Genomic DNA, 17,022 nt, shown 5'->3' on the forward strand with positions numbered 1-17,022 from the left:
ATTTTAAAGTATTACTAAAATTAAAGTAATATATCTTTATTATACTAAATTACTTATATAGTAATTTTTCATTTATATTAATTGCCTTTTATAACTTTAGTATTAATTTTAATTTAAAAAAATCTATATATATTATCACTACTTAATAGTAACGCTTTAAATAGATAAAGCTATAAATAAAACTACTTTTATTATAGTTTTTATTTATAGTAAATAATCTGTACATTTTATACTAACTAGGGCATTAATAAACTACTTGAAACAAGAGAAAAAAAAACTTTCTTAGGCTAGTATGTATACTATCTAATTAATTGATTCCTCGAACCCCAGTGTTGCAATATGCTTCTTATACTCCTGCTGATGCCGTATGTCCTGCGCCTGTTAGTCATGCTCTACATATATCAATCGAACTTCCTACCTCTTCCACAGTGTTGTTGATAATATATCTTGTAACTCTAACCTCACTCTGTTGCCCAAGGCGAATGGCTCGTGAAATCGCCTGGCTCTCGACGCTAGGATTCCATTGTAGTTCTGCAATGAAGATTCGGTTTGCGCAAGTCAAGTTCAACCCGCGATGGTATTAGCCTACCATTCTTTTTGGAAATAGATACAACTTACCCAAAGGCTCCGGTTCCTGTTGTCATAATGAGAACAGGCATCTCATCCTCGTTCTCAAACTTAAGCAGCGTAGCCTGCCGTTGGCGCAATGGGCTTTCACCGTCGAGTCGAAGGTATGGAATCTTAGCCTGTTCCAGGTGCCTTGATATCAAATACAGCGTTCGGGTCCAGCAAGAGAATATGATACTGTGCGTGCATTGTTAGAAGGAACGTGGAATCCAAGGCTGACTTACCTTTTTGTGGTCCAAAGATCCATCTGGATATCCTCCACGAGAGTCTGTATCTTAGTTGAGAAACCTTTCTCATTGAAATAGCTCTCATGGTCATCGTTTACCACCGTAGCCTTTCGTCGCTTTCGCGGTCTCTCACTATGTCCCAAAGTTCCTTCATCCGGAGGGTTTGAAGGCTTTTTGTACCATCTGAAGCAGATCGGGCATGGGTTTTTAGTCTCAGGTAGGGCCAGACTAGACTCCTCAATGCATTTCGAACAAAGAACATGTGAACATGGGTCATCAAACATTCTTTCCGTCAAGTCGCATCCCAATACCGGCATCGGCTGCTCACATCCCGCGCAGGAAATCTCGCCATATTGACCAGCAGTTCCAACTATAGCCTCTCGTTCTTCCAAAAGGCTTCTTCGATGCCAGGAGAAGAGCTTTTGATATGTTCCATGGTTACAGACAATTCTCAGCTGAAGCCACATCTGGAACATGCCGAACTGGGAGCTCTTTTTGACTTCTCCCATGCGATGCTCCATGTTTCGTAGAATAACAGCCTTTGTTTTATCGTATTGATCTCGCTCGTGTGGACTGAATTCTAAATGCCGGACAAACTGCCTTGTTTTGGGCAAGTTGAGGACTTCTCGAGTTCGGCGAAGACACAGTGCTTCAAGGAGGAGGACTAGGCGATCACTTACGAGCTCAGGGTCCTCGAATGAGTTCTCAAATGGTGTTTCGATCCACTTCCTAAATTCGGATGCCTTATCAAATGGCTCGGCACGTATGAAGCGGAATAGTGAGCCAATATCGGCGAGCTTGTTTTGGATGGGCGTCCCGGAGAGGCACCATCGAGACTCAGCATGGAGATATTCACAAGCCTGGAAGAAATTTGTGGATGGACGACGGATGATATGAGCTCAAAGGTTTCCGGTTAGCTAGATATCTTGATCAGAACTACAGAAGGATGGCTTACCTTCGTCGAGGACTATTCGATACCAGCCTAACTGGTATAGCGGCGAATTCTTTCCTTTCCCTGCTGAATACTCGGCAGTGAGTGTATGATATGTTGTTACTACGATATCAGTCTCTTCGAGCTCCTCGACGGTCTTCGGTCTCTTTTCCCCATGGTACTTAACCACTTTAATACCATTTTGTAGGTGCCTAGCCAGAGTCAGAAGTGCCTTACGAGTAAGGTTTCGAGACACTTACTTCTGAACCTCGTTTATCCACTCATCGACCAATACTGAGTTCTATAAGTAGCTGAAACAAGGCCGACGATGGGAAGTGACTCACAGGCTGCTGAGACTACAACTAGAGTAGACCGAGAGAATTTGAGAGATCTCCTGCTTTTGTGCTTCGCATTTCTCTCCTCCGCCCACTCTTGACCATTGTCAAGAGTCTTCATGATCAAGGCGAGAATGGAAAGTGATTTTCCCATTCCCATGTCGTCGGCCAGAATACCGCCGCCTTTCTCCTCTGGCCGTACATCCTTGCGCCTCTTGGTGATTCTGTGTCGATATTGTACCTTTCCATCCCTATGCTCGATCTCTTCCCAAAGTCTGTACTTCTCGTTGATGTGCCCCGACTCTCTCTCGAGCATGAAACCTAGGGCTTCTTTCTGATGCCTATTGAGTGATTAGCGCTGAGGTCAACTAGACGCTTAAGTTTTAATAGGTTACCTTAACAGCTGTCGGGTCACTCTGTCACCACCTTCAACCATCTCAAGTTCGCGGCTGTTCCCGACTGTCTTATAGACCTCATCTACCATCTTCCGAAGTTGATCTTCCTTGCTCACTTTCTTCGGGGCACCATCATTAGAAGCATGTTGCGTATTCTGGACTTCATCGATTCCGGTATCTTGGACGTTAATGTTCAAGAAGTGCGGATTCTCATAAGCAATGCCATATCTTCCGTGGCTAGATCTCTGAAGCCACAGCCTTCCATCAGAAAGTATTCTGCCAATATCCAACGCCCTAGACCGTGGACCATAGATATTTATGTCGACTTTCACCCTAGCATCTGCGGGTTTGTTTGCGCGGCTTATGACCTCTCTCAGATCGTATGTTAGAGCTAGCGGTTCAATATCGACTGATGGTTGCACTATCAGAGGTAGGAGAGTCTGGCCTGCCGCTAAAGGGAGATGACCGAAGTGCGTCCCATCACTAGGAAAACGAAGCATTAGTTGTTTCTGATATTCCGTTGATGTAAAGTGCTGATAAGCCGAGGCCTCTGCTGTCAGTCTCTTATCTATGGATGACATGTCGCCAGGCACCAATTTCACTTCGATGTTGTGAAGCTAAGAAAAATGAGTGTTGATTCATTACTTTGTAACTTCATCGAGGGCGCGTGTAATTACCATGCCGTATTGGACTATGACGTCGTCATCGCCCGATAATGTTATAGGTGTTACATTTGACCGACTTAGCACAGAAACTTCTGGTGTGATAGCTGACCCTTCTCGAGAGCTTTCAAGTGTAGTTGACACATTCGAAGGGTTGTTTTCTTGTTCATCTGGACGAGGTGCCATCTGAAAACTGTTCATATCCAAGTCCATATCAAGATCTATTCCAAGTTGTGGATCAATATCCAGAGTATTGTTTTCAGTATAGTAGTGTGTAGAGATATCATGTTCTGGGAATGAAGGATTGCTGTTTTCTATCTTCAGCGATGCGTTGAATTGATATAGATGGCTGCCTACCTTAGAGTGTTTACAAGATTGGACTGGAGGTAATTGTCGTTAAAGTCTCCATTTAGAGCGCCCCAAAAGGCTTGCGAGCTCTCATCAACCGCTCCATTGATGTCGAGCTCCTGAGAAGTAGGGACATCGACCATGGAATGATCTTGGTCTTGCTGTGCTTCCAGCTCGTTGCTTGAGTGGGACATACGGTGCCTGTCGATACCTACGGGATTGAGAAGATCCCGCAAGTTAGACATGTTGCCGATAATTTGATTTACTCGGCGCGATTGAAATTACCTGATTGTGAATCAAGCAATGTTGAACTATGAGAACTTTGACGGCAAAGTTTCTGCTGTCACGGAAAATACAAGAATCAGGCTGCGTAAGCGTGTGTTTCATGCAGGATATCCCTGGAATGGTGACCCAACGTCGAATCAGAACCTCTCTTTTCAGCCAAATGCAGCTCGCTTGGCCAACAAGGCAGCCATACCATCATAACTGGTTCGCTCTGCGGTTGTGTTACCCAGCGATTGGATGGTAAGGCTTGAAAATGCAACACCGCCATTCAAGGCTTTCAGCAAGGCGATTTTGAGGATCCCCTCAAATTCTGCAGCTGGGTTGCCTCTTGAATCCTTCACGGCTAGCGGGTCCTGTGCAGCCGATTCCCTCCGAGTCACTACTAGCGGCCCTGTATTTCTCATTGCCACAGTGGTATATCAAGGCTAGATCTCCAAGGCTTTAGCCACTGTCACTCAATTGCTCATCACGATGGACCGGCTTTATGAATTAGCGGATGGATTCAGGAGATCTCTGAAACCCCGCCACGAAGAAGAGTTCGAAATCGCGACTAGTGGAGACATGCGAAAAGAAATCCGGGATATTCAATCGTTGCGAGATAATACACACAACATGATGGATATGAATCGGCTTCGGATGTTTCTTGACGGGATGGAAGAACTCGAGAGAGTCCTCTTGTACCTTGGGTTTCCTGGAACCAAAGGGGTAATGTCACTCATTTGGGGCTCTATTACGTTCTTTCTCAAGGTAGTCATTGATTACGATTCATGTCCAGGGCTCAACTAAGGGATGGCAGGTTTCCAACACTTCTGATAAGGCTTTTAACGGAATGCTCAAGGTTTACGGACTTCTTGGAGCACAGCTCTTGCCTTTGACCCAGTTCCAACAGCTCTTTCAAGGGTTTCCGGATGCTATTGAATGTATAGTCAATATCTATCATGATGTACAGCGGTTTCATTCCACAGCATACAGGCTTTTCTCACTAACCTCGAAGTGTAAGATATCCTTTGTGTGGACGAATCTCACTCAACTGACCTATCCAAGTATGGCACAATCTTCAGAAGCCTGTCTGGGATGACGCAAATGACTTATTTTCAACCCTATCCCATTCTCTAGGCTCACACGCTAAGTTCATCAAAGAACACAGTTCTACACAAGGTGAGTTCTCAAATCACAGGAAGTCCAGAATCTGATTCAACTCCAAAGACTATCGTGCCCCTCGTGAGGCTTTCCAGAAGTACTCCTTGGGGATTGAGTCAGACTGGGATGATTTCGAGATGAAGGAAAAAGCCCGAAAGAATAAAAGAAGGCAAGAGACAATGGAATGGATCACTCCTTCTGCGAAGATGCCAAGGCTGCAAAAAGAGTTCCGTGATATGGCGATCTGTCCTAATAGCGGTCGTTGGCTTTTCCGAAACTATAGCGCTATCTCGGAGTGGATGGGTGAAGAAGACCCTCCTCATTCAGCCATATGGTTGCATGGGAACGTCGGATGTGGTAACTACTCCGACAGAACTTGGTATTAGGGATCTCACAGCTTGCTAATAATTCAGGTAAAACGGTGCTTGCATCCTTGATCGTCGATGAACTGAAATCATCCAAACTTCAGAACACGATGCCCTCATTTCCAGACGGAAGCAAGACCTGTTATTTCTACTGCCGGGAAGACAACAGTGAGCTCAGAAACCACCTTGATATTCTGAAAGGTATTCTCCTACAAATGGTGGAGGCTGAGGATTATATAATCCCACTTTGCTATCAGGAAAAGGCCACAAGTAGTGGCTCCAACCCCATAGATGCAGAGCGTGCTCAAAAGCTCATCAAGACCTTTATCGAATTCTCTACAAGACACTACATCGTGATAGATGGTATGGACGAGTGCGATGGAGTCGAGATCCAGCAAACTGCCAAGTTCTTCAAGGATCTGGTCTCGACATATGATACGCAAATCAAATTGGGACACCTGAGAGTCCTTTTCATTGGTCGAGAAACACTTGATACCAAAAAGCATATACCTGGAGACGACTGCATCGGCATAACACTTAGACCTGAGGATAATCATGACGATATCAAAGCTTTTGTGCAGAAAAGACTTCCAGAATTTTCCAAATCAACTCACAGTATTGGCTTCAGTCTTTCTGAAGCTGATAAATCGGATGTTGAGCGGATAATTTGTCGTCAAAGTCAAGGTTTTTACACATCAAAATCATATTAGGGAAGTTTCTTGGCTAATATAGCTTTTTAGACTCATTTCTCTACGCAAACTTGGCCATTGAATTGCTGTTGCAGCAAGATACGAAAGGTGGCTTGCTCACCCTACTCAGAGAATCAGGAGGGATGATACCAAAGGAGCTTGGAAACATGTAAGCTCTCAGATCTGTCACGAAACTTTGACTAATTTACTTAAGATACGAAAGATTGCTCGAATGCGTCAGGAATCGTCTTGCGAAACTGGCAGGAGGAAATGAGAGATGGGAGAAATCGAAACTACTCTTTGGGTGGCTCATTTGCGCCAAGAGACCACTCAGATGGCATGAGATGCAAGCCATCACATGCTTCAACCCGGAGCAACTCAAGATTGATTTTGAGAATAACATGCTACGACACGATATGGAGAAATACCTCGGCTCCATCGTCCGTGTCCTCGACGGAGGTCATATTCACCTCATCCATTCAACTGCACGAAGGTCGGTCTTGATCAAAATATGGCAATTTCAAGGCTAACACTACACGGGACTTCCAGATACATCATTGATAACAAGCATATCAGCGAGAAGCAGGTCCAGTGCCAGCTGACGACTATATGCCTCAGATACTTGACCCTCCCATGCTTCACCGGGGACGGCAGCTATACATCGCATCAAAGAAGCCATGATGCGAAATTGGGATGGTTCTCTTTTCAAGACTATGCTTGTTCCCAGTGGTTTTGTCATCTCGACGTTTTGATCCGAGACTGTAGTGAAGTGTTCACAACAGGGAGGTTTTTAAAAGTTGCTGCGGACTTTGCTTCTGCTCTAAAGCATTTCGTCGATACCCATAGGGCGGATCTAACATCTGCCAAACACACTGACTTGGTTGAGGATCACCTAGTAAAATTCATCAATTTGCAACTTTACCAGGACCTTCATTTGGTATGGAACCACATATACACTCACCAACGAGGTGATTACGCAACACTTAACACCATTGGCATGAAACAAATCGAGAATGGCCTCAAACATAATAGAATGGAGCTTGAAAGATTTCTTCCGGGCCAAAGGTCCGGTGACGAGGACACGATTGAGGACTATTATGGCTCAAAACTCTTTAAGTGCAATCGGACACTCTGCCCTTTCTTTCACATCGGCTATAAAGTGAAGGGCGACCGAGACCAACACGGAAAGCGGCATGAGAAGCCTTTCCAATGCCCTGTATTCTGCAATGCGGCTCCTTTCGGCTTCAGCAGTAACAAGGATAGGGAGCGACACGTCAATACTTACCATCAAGACCTCAGAGAAGGAGGAGCCATCTTTGAGGCCTTAAGTCGCCGACAGGTCCCCGGGAGATTTTCTTGCGAGATCTGTGGTAAGACCTTCACGAGAAACATCAATCTCAAAGCCCATAAACGAAGCCATTTTGGGGACAGGCCTTACGCTTGCAACACTTGCCACAAGACTTTCGTCAGAGTGAATGACTGTCGAAGACATGAGAAGATACACGAAAAGAATGGATATTGATTCAGAGGTCGGGATGCTGTGATTAGGTTAAGAATTTAAAAGACGCTTGTACCCAAGACAAAAGCAAAGACCAGAAATGCTTGGAAACGTCAGATAGGTATAAATACTTGGAATGATGTACTACTTTTCCTTCGGCTCCAGATCGACCTCCTGAAACTTGACACTGGCCCAAACTTCCATATCTTCAAACAGAGCTAAACCGACTCTTCTATAAGTCCCAGCAGGTGTCTTTAGAATCATCAAAGCCACTCCAGTTTCTTCATCATAGTGGATGGCTTTACCCAAGAGAAGATACTCGCATTTTCTCCCCGCGAATTCTATACCCAAGGCTGACTCAACAAGGTCAAGCCTAGTTGATAGCGTGTGCCGCTTAGGAAGTTCTATGTCGCTAAATTGAAGTATTCGGCACCGCAGCCTTACCTTGGCCGCCGTGAGTATCTTGACTTTCGCGTCCTCCACTTGAAATGGATCTTCGTATCGAATCCCCCCATCGACTGAAACCCAGGACCAACTGGGGGCTCTCTTGGTATATCTGACCTCGACTCTATCCTTTTCAGGCTTGTTCCATGCAAGTAGTTGGATGAACCACCGCTCCCAGTGACCGTAGATATGTGAGTCCCGCCAGACCTTTTGTAACTCAGTTGTGATACCAGTGACTGCTGGCAGTCTATCTTCGGATTCTTTTAGTTCTCTTCGTGTATACTGCATAATTACAGTTTTCCAGAGATACAGTTTCTCTGAATCGTGTGTACCATAGAACGGCTCTCCCTCGTCGATAAAGGAAGACCATGGCAACCACTCAAGATCCTGTTGATACTCTATACCTGCATTGGTTCCAGTGACGCTTTGTAGCTCAACCTCCTGACATTGCCAAAGGAGTTGATAGTCTGAGAAAATGAGCATCCGGGATGATAGCATATACTCCTGAAGAGTCCAGCCCCTCTTGTCAAGCGGATGATTGGGCTGATACGGGCTTTTAGACAGATAAACAGTCCCAGTGTAACCGTCCTCCATCGTTATGTCGAATTTGTGTTCAGGCAAATACGCAGGGTTTTTATCAGGCACCCTTCCCAAAAATCCGTCACATGCTCTTTCCGCAGTCCCAGCCGCCAGAGTGATTGCAGCGTTCTTGTACGTTGTTGCCATCTTCGCAATTTCGTTCGCCTTGTCTTGGGGACAGTTTTGAATGATGCACAGTCTATCCACCCAAAGATAGGTGAATCCCAGTTCCCTGGTAATGCGAATCGCATCTCGGACAGACTGCTCCAACTCTTCAACTTCGATCTCCTGTTTCAAATCATGCTCGTTATTCAGACGTAGTTCTGACAACCGACTTTGCATTTGAGGATCCGGCTTGCCCCAACAGTAGCTCAGGGCAAGGTAACTTCCTCGAGTTTCTGTCTGATTGATCTGTATCCGTGCAGTCTGATCACTGACTTTTATTACACGGGTAGGAAGGACGATATCTCTTGAGTACCGGCACTTTTGATGACCCTGACTCGGTGCATCTGTTCTCAGACAAGCCTCTATCAACTTCTTGGCGGACGAATAAACTTCTGGACTTGAAACGTCCCTGCGTAGTGGCCTTCGTATTATCAATTTGGAGAGGGGATCACCTAGTAACTTATATTAGAACAGACAACATGAGAGGGAGCCAGATCCTGAACCTTTTTCGACAAAAGGATAGAGCGTGATGCTTCCGACAGTGCCGTTCACGCGACCAGCTAAGGCATTGATATGGGAGCTTTTGCCTCCTGTATCCGATTTCGAGTTCCAGAAACGTAGCAGCCCCTCTTCCTTCCAGACATGGTATCTGAATTCCTTGGAGGCAACCTCATAAATAAACTTGCATAGGTTACAGCCGGCTCTGGCTGAACTTGTAAGACCCTGTCGCGTTTTATGGGCGAAACCAGAAGAACAGTTCAGATCGTGTAGCCCTTGTTGGGAAAATAAGCGTGTACAGGCATCGCATCGAATTCCAGGCCCTTGCATCCGCGCTCTTTTAAGTGGTGGCAGGCCGACGTAATCCGTATCGTGAGTCCTCTCCATTTCTAGCTTAGGTTCTCCTTGTCTGATATGATAAATGTAAAGATCAAGTCTTCGTGCAGTCGATACTGCCTAACAAAGACCCTTGGGCATCCGGTTGAAAGTGATGGGTGGCTTACATAAGAAAATTTCTGATTTCAACAAGTCAGTCAAACACTGCTTCCGAAAGTCTGTCCTTGGGGAGCAAGAAAACTCGGTGCTTAAGACGACGAAGCCAAGCTCACTACAAAGTCTCCTAAGCTTATTCTTAAATTACTGAAAGGCTTCCGTCTCTTAGCGTCAAGGCTCTAGGGTTTTTTAACTCCCCTAGGCAGCCCACGCAGTTTGTTAAAATTGCAGTGAAAGTACGGATAGAAGGCCTCAAATGTTGCCCAGAGCCGGGAGGGGAGCGGGGTATCGAGATGTGTTAAAAATGCAGTGAAAGTAGAAGGCCTCAAAGTCTCATCTTGCTGAGGGGAGCGGGGCATCGGGCATCGGGCATCGGGCATCGAGATGTGTTGAAATTGCAGTGAAAGTATGCTGATTGGTCTCAGGATCTTTCTGAGACTTAGCTACAGTAGTCACAGTCAATACACAAACATCCCTCTGAGATTCCAAGTCAAATTCGACCTACCCTGACTCAAGATCATACTAAATTGGCTACCTTTCTTTTTTTCTTTTTTCTTTTTAGCTATGGTTTTCAGTACTCTGTATTTTAGAATGAATTGATCAAGTCTAGTCAAAAGCACAAAAGGAAAACATCACAGGATAATTTGATGTAAATAGGCATCATAATATCACCTAAGTATCCGTAAGAGCCTAGGCTTTGATAGCCACACAAACCAGTTCGCCTTCATGGATTATGAACTCGTAAAGGTCAGTTGGCGAGCGCACCGACTGAGACGCTTTACACAGGCACAAGACGAAGGCTTTCGGATCCTAGCTTACATTTATAACTTGACTAAAGGTTGGACCAGTCGCGATGATGACCATTTCCGATATATCGCTTACTACAGCCGATTTAGAGCGCAAGTTTTTGAGCCACGTCGAAATCAGAATACAGATTACGAGTAGTTGCACTTCAGGGCACCAGCATAAGGCTAAATGCTGTTAGTTACTTATTAAAAAAGGGTCTGCATTGACTAGAACTGCAGTGAAGATCCACATCGCTACATTGAGCGGAAATAAGACACAGAAATAAGGCACTCTCTGTATACACAAACCCTCTTTATGAATAGGGATATGTTATCTCTAGTGTCCAGTGTCAGTTAGGCACAAGACCACTAATATTTCAGCCATACACTAAAGACTGCAACATTCCAGACAACTCAGTTCTCGACACTTCTTTCAGGCCGATCCATCTCAGGGTCTGGCACAATCGGATCTGGAAAGGCACCATTCCCCACACGGCGATCAGGAACAAAGCCATTGTCGCCACTACTTCTACCGCAAATAGTCTAGACACACCAGAAGTGGCATCATCAACAGCCTCGTTCCCCTGTGGCTTCGCCCTAACACAACACCATAAAGCCACAGACCGACAATTGTTAGAGTTTGCATCATGCCTGGAATGTATTCGACTCGTGGCGCGACGTCCCATCTCCTGTCTGGACAGCCTGCCGAAAGGTTAACGGCGCATCGGCATGTCCAAACCGTGAAGTAATCCGAAGAGTCGGAGCGAACGAGCCAAGACGGTTGAATTGAAGCTTGATGGCGATCTGGACTTCGGGATGGCCTTGGGCGAGGGTTGGTGGGGAGAGGGTATATAGAACGAGCTTTGCCATCGCGCAACGTCCCTAGGGGAGCGTTTTTGATCTCGTCATTCATTCATTCACTCAATTTTTGCGCTTCACCATTCCTTTCAACATGAAGCTGCTACTCACACTCATTCTATCGGCCCTGGTTGGCCTAACATGCGGTCTCGCATCGACAGATACCATCACCTGGGGAGGCGACAACTCCCGAACAGGCTACCAAACGTACAATTCCTACTTTCCCTCTCACTCACTCACACTGACTCACATCTCAGTAACCATAACATGGATCCCGCAATCGTAGGAAGCCCTCAATTCGACATCGTCTTCAAAACAGCCCTCCCTGGAAAATACGTTGGCGCCGCAGAACAGATCTTCTCTCAACCCCTCGTCTACACTCCTTCAGACGGAACAACGCAATATGTTTATCTCGCGACGACTCAGAATAATATTTATAAACTTGATGCAAAGACTGGCGTGATTCTTGCATCGCGCAACATTGGCATTCCGTTCCTTACTGCTGATTTGGACGGCTGTGTTGATGTCAACCCTACTGTTGGCGTCACAGCGACTGGTGTTATAGATCCCGATACAGATACGTGGTATATCACGTCAAAGACTTATGTCAACCAGAATGCGGGTCAAGTTCCCCAGGGAAGACCGGCCGGAAGGTACAAGATCCATGCTATCAACGTAAATGATCTTTCAGAGCGACAGAACTTCCCCGTTGATCTTGAAGGCACGATTGCGAGGAACAATCCGGAGAGGATGTTCACGGGCGGCATTCACCACCAGCGACCTGGACTACTCCACACAGGACAATACGTCTACGCTGGCTTCGCATCGCATTGTGTGCAGTATAATTTCACCGGCTGGATCATGGGCTGGGACAAAACCACCGGCCAAATCGTCGAGCACTGGGCCTCCGAAGGTCTCGGCGTAAGCAGCAACATTTCCGGCGCAGGAATATGGCAATCTGGCGGTGGTCTTGCCTCCGACGACGCAGGATCAATGTTCTTCGCCACTGGAAACGGCTACGCTTCTCAACTGTCCACCATTCCCGTTAATGGCTTCACACCCCCGACTGCGATGGAGCAAGCGGCTGTTCACATGTCCATCAACAGTGATGGTACCCTCTCGATTGTGGATTTCTTCATGCCCTTTGAGAAGCAGGAGCTTGACGGTGCGGATAAGGATCTGGGGACGAGTCCGCTTGAGATTCTGCCGAGTCAATTCTCGTGCGGTGATATTAAGAGGATGGGTATTGTTACGGGCAAATCTGGAAAGACGTATTGGCTTAATCTTGATGATCTTGGTGGTTATCGCAATGGTCCTAACTCCAAGGATAGAGTCATCCAGACATTTCAGAATGAGAATTCTGTGTATGCGGGTGCTGGTGTTTATCCTCTCGAGGGAGGCTACATCTACATCAACGGTACGCCCATCAAAGCCTCACTCTACAATTCGCGCTGACAAATTTAGTGATTCAATACCCAACGCACGTCTTTAAATTCTCCTGTCTCAATAACACACCCTACTTCACCAAAGTTGCCGACTCCCCCACCAACAACGCTTACATCCTCGGCGTAAGCCACGGCACAACAACGTCCCTCAACAACCAAGAAGGCACAGGTCTCCTCTGGGTATCCGACGTCCAAAACACAAACTTCAAAATCTACGACGCGGTTCCGCAGAACGGCTACCTCAACGTCATTCGAAACTTCACCATTGTGGGTATTACCAAGTTCAGCAGACCTGTGTTCGGTGATGGGATGGCGTATATCGGCACGACGGTGGGATACTTTTATGGTCTTGGGTCAACGAATAAGTTTCCGCTTAATTGTACGAGCTCAATCGACTTTGGGACTGTGGATTTTCAGGGGAGTGGTGTGCAGCTTGTTAATTGTACGGCGGGTTTAGATCTGAGCGTTACAGGTGTTGCGCTTGCGGATGGGACGAACTATAACATCAGTCAGACGCCGAGTCTGCCGCTGTCGATGTCTGCGGGTGATACGTTCCAGTTCGCGGCGCAGTTCGTCCCCAAGAGTGTTGGGAGATTGGGCACTACTATCAATATTCAGACTTCAGGCGTTTCGGACGCATCGTACAGCAAATCTGTCAAGGTCAGGCTCACGGGCGTAGGCAAGAGTTCAAATGCGTTGTTGGACGTCAGCCCAAAAGCGGTGGTGTTCACCGGTCTCGTCACTGGTACTCAAGCTGAAGCTCAGAGTGTTCTTATCGGCAACGATGGATCTGGCGATCTGCAGGTCTCTTCAGTTCTGTACTCAAATACCTCTTCATCCGGCCCATTCACCACCTGGTCCGGCACGGGTAGCCTCAGTGTTGGTAAGTTCACACTGGCTGGTATCCCAAGCACTGTCCCTGGAGGAAACGACACTGCTATCTCTGTCAAGCCAGATACTTCGGTTACTGGTAATTACACAGCTTGGGTCAAGTTCGTCACCACCGGAGGCAATGCTACAGTGTCTTTGTCTGCTGCCGCTGGCGATCCTCCAACCGCTCTTCTCGAGTTCCAAACACCAGATGGTAGCGGATGGGTCAAGTACGATCCCAACAATCCCTTCACATTCGGAAACGTCACAGAAAATACATCTCGATCTCTCAAGTTCCGCATTTCAAACACCGCTGCTCCCGGTGGTGTCAAACTCGGCCTCACAGTCTCAAAACCACCCTTCGGCGTCCCAGGCATCATCAAATCCGCCAACCAGATTGATCTCGCCGAAGGAACACTCATCGCACCAGGTCAAAGCCAAACAGCAACATTGACCTGCACCGTCCCCAAAAGCCAGTGGAACCTCCCATCTTACAACGGCACCGCGCAATGGACTATGAACACCAACGATCCAACCTGGTCTTTCGAAAAGCGCGCAGTGCAATTCTTCTGCAACGCTGTCTCTGAACAAGCAGCTCCTCTTCTATCCAACGGTCAAGGACGGTATCAATACGTCGGCTGCTTCAAGGAGAATAATCCTGGGCGTCAGCTCTCCAACCAGCTCTATGCTAATAGCTCCAACACTAATGAGATGTGCATCAACGCCTGTGGTTCAGAAGGTCTGACATTCTGCGGAACGCAATACCGAAGTGAATGCTGGGCAGGCAACAAGATCCCCACGCAAAAGGTCGACGATCAGAATTGTAACTTCGACTGTGCTGGAAGTCTGAACCAGATCTGCGGTGGCAATGGCATTGATGGCAGTGGAGCTTACATCAGTCTCTTCGCTGATACGCTTCAATGGGATGGTTCGTATGCAAGTATCACTACAAGTAGCAGTGCCAGTGCTGCGACACCTCAAGGACCTTCTGTCAACCCCGGTGTTGGTGGGTACACGAGCATTGGGTGCTATACTGAGGCTACCAACGCTCGAGCACTTCCTAACGGCAGGGGGAATAATCCGCCTACTGTTGCGAACTGTGTACAGGCTTGCAGTAATGAGAACTTCGTTTACGCTGGTATCGAGTATGGTGGAGAGGTAAGTTTAGGCCCTGGCCTTGAGAATGGATATGTGCTGACGAGCTTAGTGCTACTGCGGAAATAGTTTCTCGGACGGATCAGTGCCTGCTTCGATCACTGATTGCGGTATGCTTTGCAATGGTGAGTACTCACTCTTGGGTTTGTCAAAGGACATACTGACATGACCAGGCAACTCGAGCGAATACTGTGGTGGCCCTAGCCGTCTGAACGTCTATGAACTCAATGCAGTCTACAGTAGTTCCTTGCCCACTTCAATGGGGGCTTTGTCGTCGACCAGCAGTGTGGGCTCTTCTGTAGCGACCTCTTCGGGCGGTGCCCTCTCCATTTCCAGCTCTGCTTCAATTGCATCGTCCAGTAGTAGCCTTACATCTAGCTCGTCAACCACCTCGCTTTCGTCATCTTTGGTCTCGGGCAGTGGAAGTTCTTCTATGGGAGTATCCAGCGCAACCTCGAACGGCGCTTCTACTAGCACAGGCTCAGTCAGCAGCTCGACCTCGGTTTCTGTCTCAAACAGTATATCCACAAGCTCCACGAGCTTTTTCACCACTTCGCTGGGCGTGTTTAACAACATTGCCGGTGGCTTGAACAGCGCTTCCTCTTCCGCCTCTAGCTCTGCACCGACATCTACTATGAGCTCTATCGCAACAAGCAGCGCCGCCACAAGTGTCTCAAGCTCTGGGGGCTCACGTAGTTCGGCTCTCAGCGCTTCCGCGAGCGGCGCAGCGAGTGCTTCTTTGACTGCCAGTACGAGTACCAGCTCTGCTTCTCGCTCTACAGCCTCTACTTCGTCAACGTCGTCTTCTGGCATAAGCCCAAGTACTTCGTTGACGACATGGACAACCTTCGCTACACTCTCTTCAACCACCAGCGCGACTTCGTCAAACACACTGCCTTCTAGCGTTTCGAGCGCCCCCTCTTCTAGTGCGCTATCATCAGCGACGACGTCTTCCATGGTCAGTCGCCCCTCATCAAGCACGGTATCATCAGGTGCCTCGGGTGTCTCTTCATTGAGTTCTTTGGTTGCGGGAGGCCCAGCTGGTGTTTCTTCCGTGTCCAGCGTCACATCTGCTACCATAACATCCCGTTCAACTTCCGCTGCATCTTCATCAACGGCGTCCTCAACTACAAGCTCGTCCACCTCATCTACATCGGCGACTTCTAGCACGACATCGCGGGCCAGTTCTACGACTGCCACTAGCTCTAGCACTTCAACCACCAGTAGCTCCACAACCTCAAGAGCGTCCTCTACCACTACCAGCACCACCTCAACATCAGTCAAGCCAACCGCAACAGGCCCTTCAATCTCCGACACAGTTGGAACATGGGCTTTCCAAGGCTGCTGGACAGAAGGTTTCCTCATTCGCGCCCTCAACTCCAAGGCCACCGCCAGCGATGACATGACCCTCGAAAGCTGCGCCAGCTTCTGTAGTGGCTTCACTTACTTCGGTACCGAGAACAGTCGAGAGTGCTACTGTGGGAATCAGCTCAATTTCGGAAGTTATCAAGCCCTCAACCAAAAGGACTGCTCTGCTACTTGCGCAGGTGACAAGACGGACTATTGCGGTGGCACGCTTCGCTTACAGCTTTACAAGGCTGGGGCTAAGACTACTACAACTCCATCTGTGGACCAGGGTAACAAGAACTTCACCAGCTACTCGTGCGTCTCGGAGCCTTTCCTCGGTCGTTTGCTTCCTCAACTTGTCATGAGCAATGGTAACTCCATGACGATTGATACATGTCTTGAGAAATGCTGGATGTATAAATACGCTGGTGTCGAGAATGGTCGTGAGTGTTGGTGCGGCAACACCATCAATTTGCAAGGTCTTCTCCCTTCTTTTGGTCAGGGCAAGAATGTTTCTATGACGGATTGTAACATCGGCTGTCCTGGAAATAATCTTGCGTACTGTGGTGGGTTGGCGAGGATGAATCTGTATATCAACAAGTCTTCGGCTTTGGCATTTTTGAAGAAGCATAAAAGGCGACATGCGAAGGGATTTTGAGGTGGATAGGGTATGAGTTTTGGTAATTGGAGTTAAGTTCATCTAGACAATAGCCTGCATATATCTACATTCCCTATAAAGTTCCCTCTTCATTTTGAGACGTCCTATATCCTCAATTGAAAGCCCGCTATTGATGAGTTCAAGCCACGGGTTATGTAGGCGTCAAGTTGTAGTCGTCACGTCCCTCAGCAGTGACGGATGTAGTCTAGGGAAATGCAAACTTG

The 17,022-nt window shown here is 47.3% G+C and overlaps 6 protein-coding genes across 6 annotated transcripts; 3 read left to right on the top strand and 3 right to left on the bottom strand.

The window, feature by feature from the left end:
* Positions 1-303: 303 nt before the first annotated feature.
* Positions 304-3,770, bottom strand: FSUBG_13865 (helicase-like transcription factor; the record flags this gene model as incomplete). The annotated part of the gene is made up of 10 exons (XM_036678800.1): positions 304-372; positions 419-512; positions 619-804; positions 852-1,752; positions 1,810-1,997; positions 2,046-2,079; positions 2,130-2,461; positions 2,516-3,132; positions 3,193-3,484; positions 3,535-3,770. 10 exons carry the CDS (start codon positions 3,768-3,770, stop codon positions 304-306), a joined length of 2,949 nt encoding a protein of 982 aa, XP_036530667.1.
* Positions 3,771-4,281: 511 nt separating this feature from the next.
* FSUBG_13866 (early growth response 1-B) lies at positions 4,282-7,526 on the top strand (the record flags this gene model as incomplete). Its single annotated transcript, XM_036678801.1, has 8 exons — positions 4,282-4,557; positions 4,607-4,805; positions 4,855-4,968; positions 5,017-5,307; positions 5,364-5,999; positions 6,056-6,173; positions 6,219-6,497; positions 6,554-7,526. The coding sequence occupies 8 exons, from the start codon at positions 4,282-4,284 to the stop codon at positions 7,524-7,526; spliced, it is 2,886 nt and encodes a 961-aa protein (XP_036530668.1).
* A 120-nt stretch (positions 7,527-7,646) lies between these two features.
* FSUBG_13867 (TOL) lies at positions 7,647-8,867 on the bottom strand (the record flags this gene model as incomplete). The annotated part of the gene is made up of 1 exon (XM_036678802.1): positions 7,647-8,867. One exon carries the CDS (start codon positions 8,865-8,867, stop codon positions 7,647-7,649), a length of 1,221 nt encoding a protein of 406 aa, XP_036530669.1.
* Positions 8,868-11,417: 2,550 nt separating this feature from the next.
* FSUBG_13868 (WSC domain protein) lies at positions 11,418-14,898 on the top strand (the record flags this gene model as incomplete). Its single annotated transcript, XM_036678803.1, has 4 exons — positions 11,418-11,530; positions 11,581-12,740; positions 12,788-14,796; positions 14,863-14,898. The coding sequence occupies 4 exons, from the start codon at positions 11,418-11,420 to the stop codon at positions 14,896-14,898; spliced, it is 3,318 nt and encodes a 1,105-aa protein (XP_036530670.1).
* Positions 14,899-15,027: 129 nt separating this feature from the next.
* FSUBG_13869 (uncharacterized protein) lies at positions 15,028-16,158 on the bottom strand (the record flags this gene model as incomplete). Its single annotated transcript, XM_036678804.1, has 1 exon — positions 15,028-16,158. One exon carries the CDS (start codon positions 16,156-16,158, stop codon positions 15,028-15,030), a length of 1,131 nt encoding a protein of 376 aa, XP_036530671.1.
* Positions 16,159-16,195: 37 nt separating this feature from the next.
* On the top strand, positions 16,196-16,798 carry FSUBG_13870 (WSC domain protein; the record flags this gene model as incomplete). The annotated part of the gene is made up of 1 exon (XM_036678806.1): positions 16,196-16,798. One exon carries the CDS (start codon positions 16,196-16,198, stop codon positions 16,796-16,798), a length of 603 nt encoding a protein of 200 aa, XP_036530672.1.
* Between the last annotated feature and the right edge of the window lie 224 nt (positions 16,799-17,022).

The sequence above is a fragment of the Fusarium subglutinans genome (assembly GCF_013396075.1).
Source record: "Fusarium subglutinans strain NRRL 66333 chromosome Unknown NRRL66333_c0000414, whole genome shotgun sequence".
Lineage (NCBI taxonomy): Eukaryota > Fungi > Ascomycota > Sordariomycetes > Hypocreales > Nectriaceae > Fusarium > Fusarium subglutinans.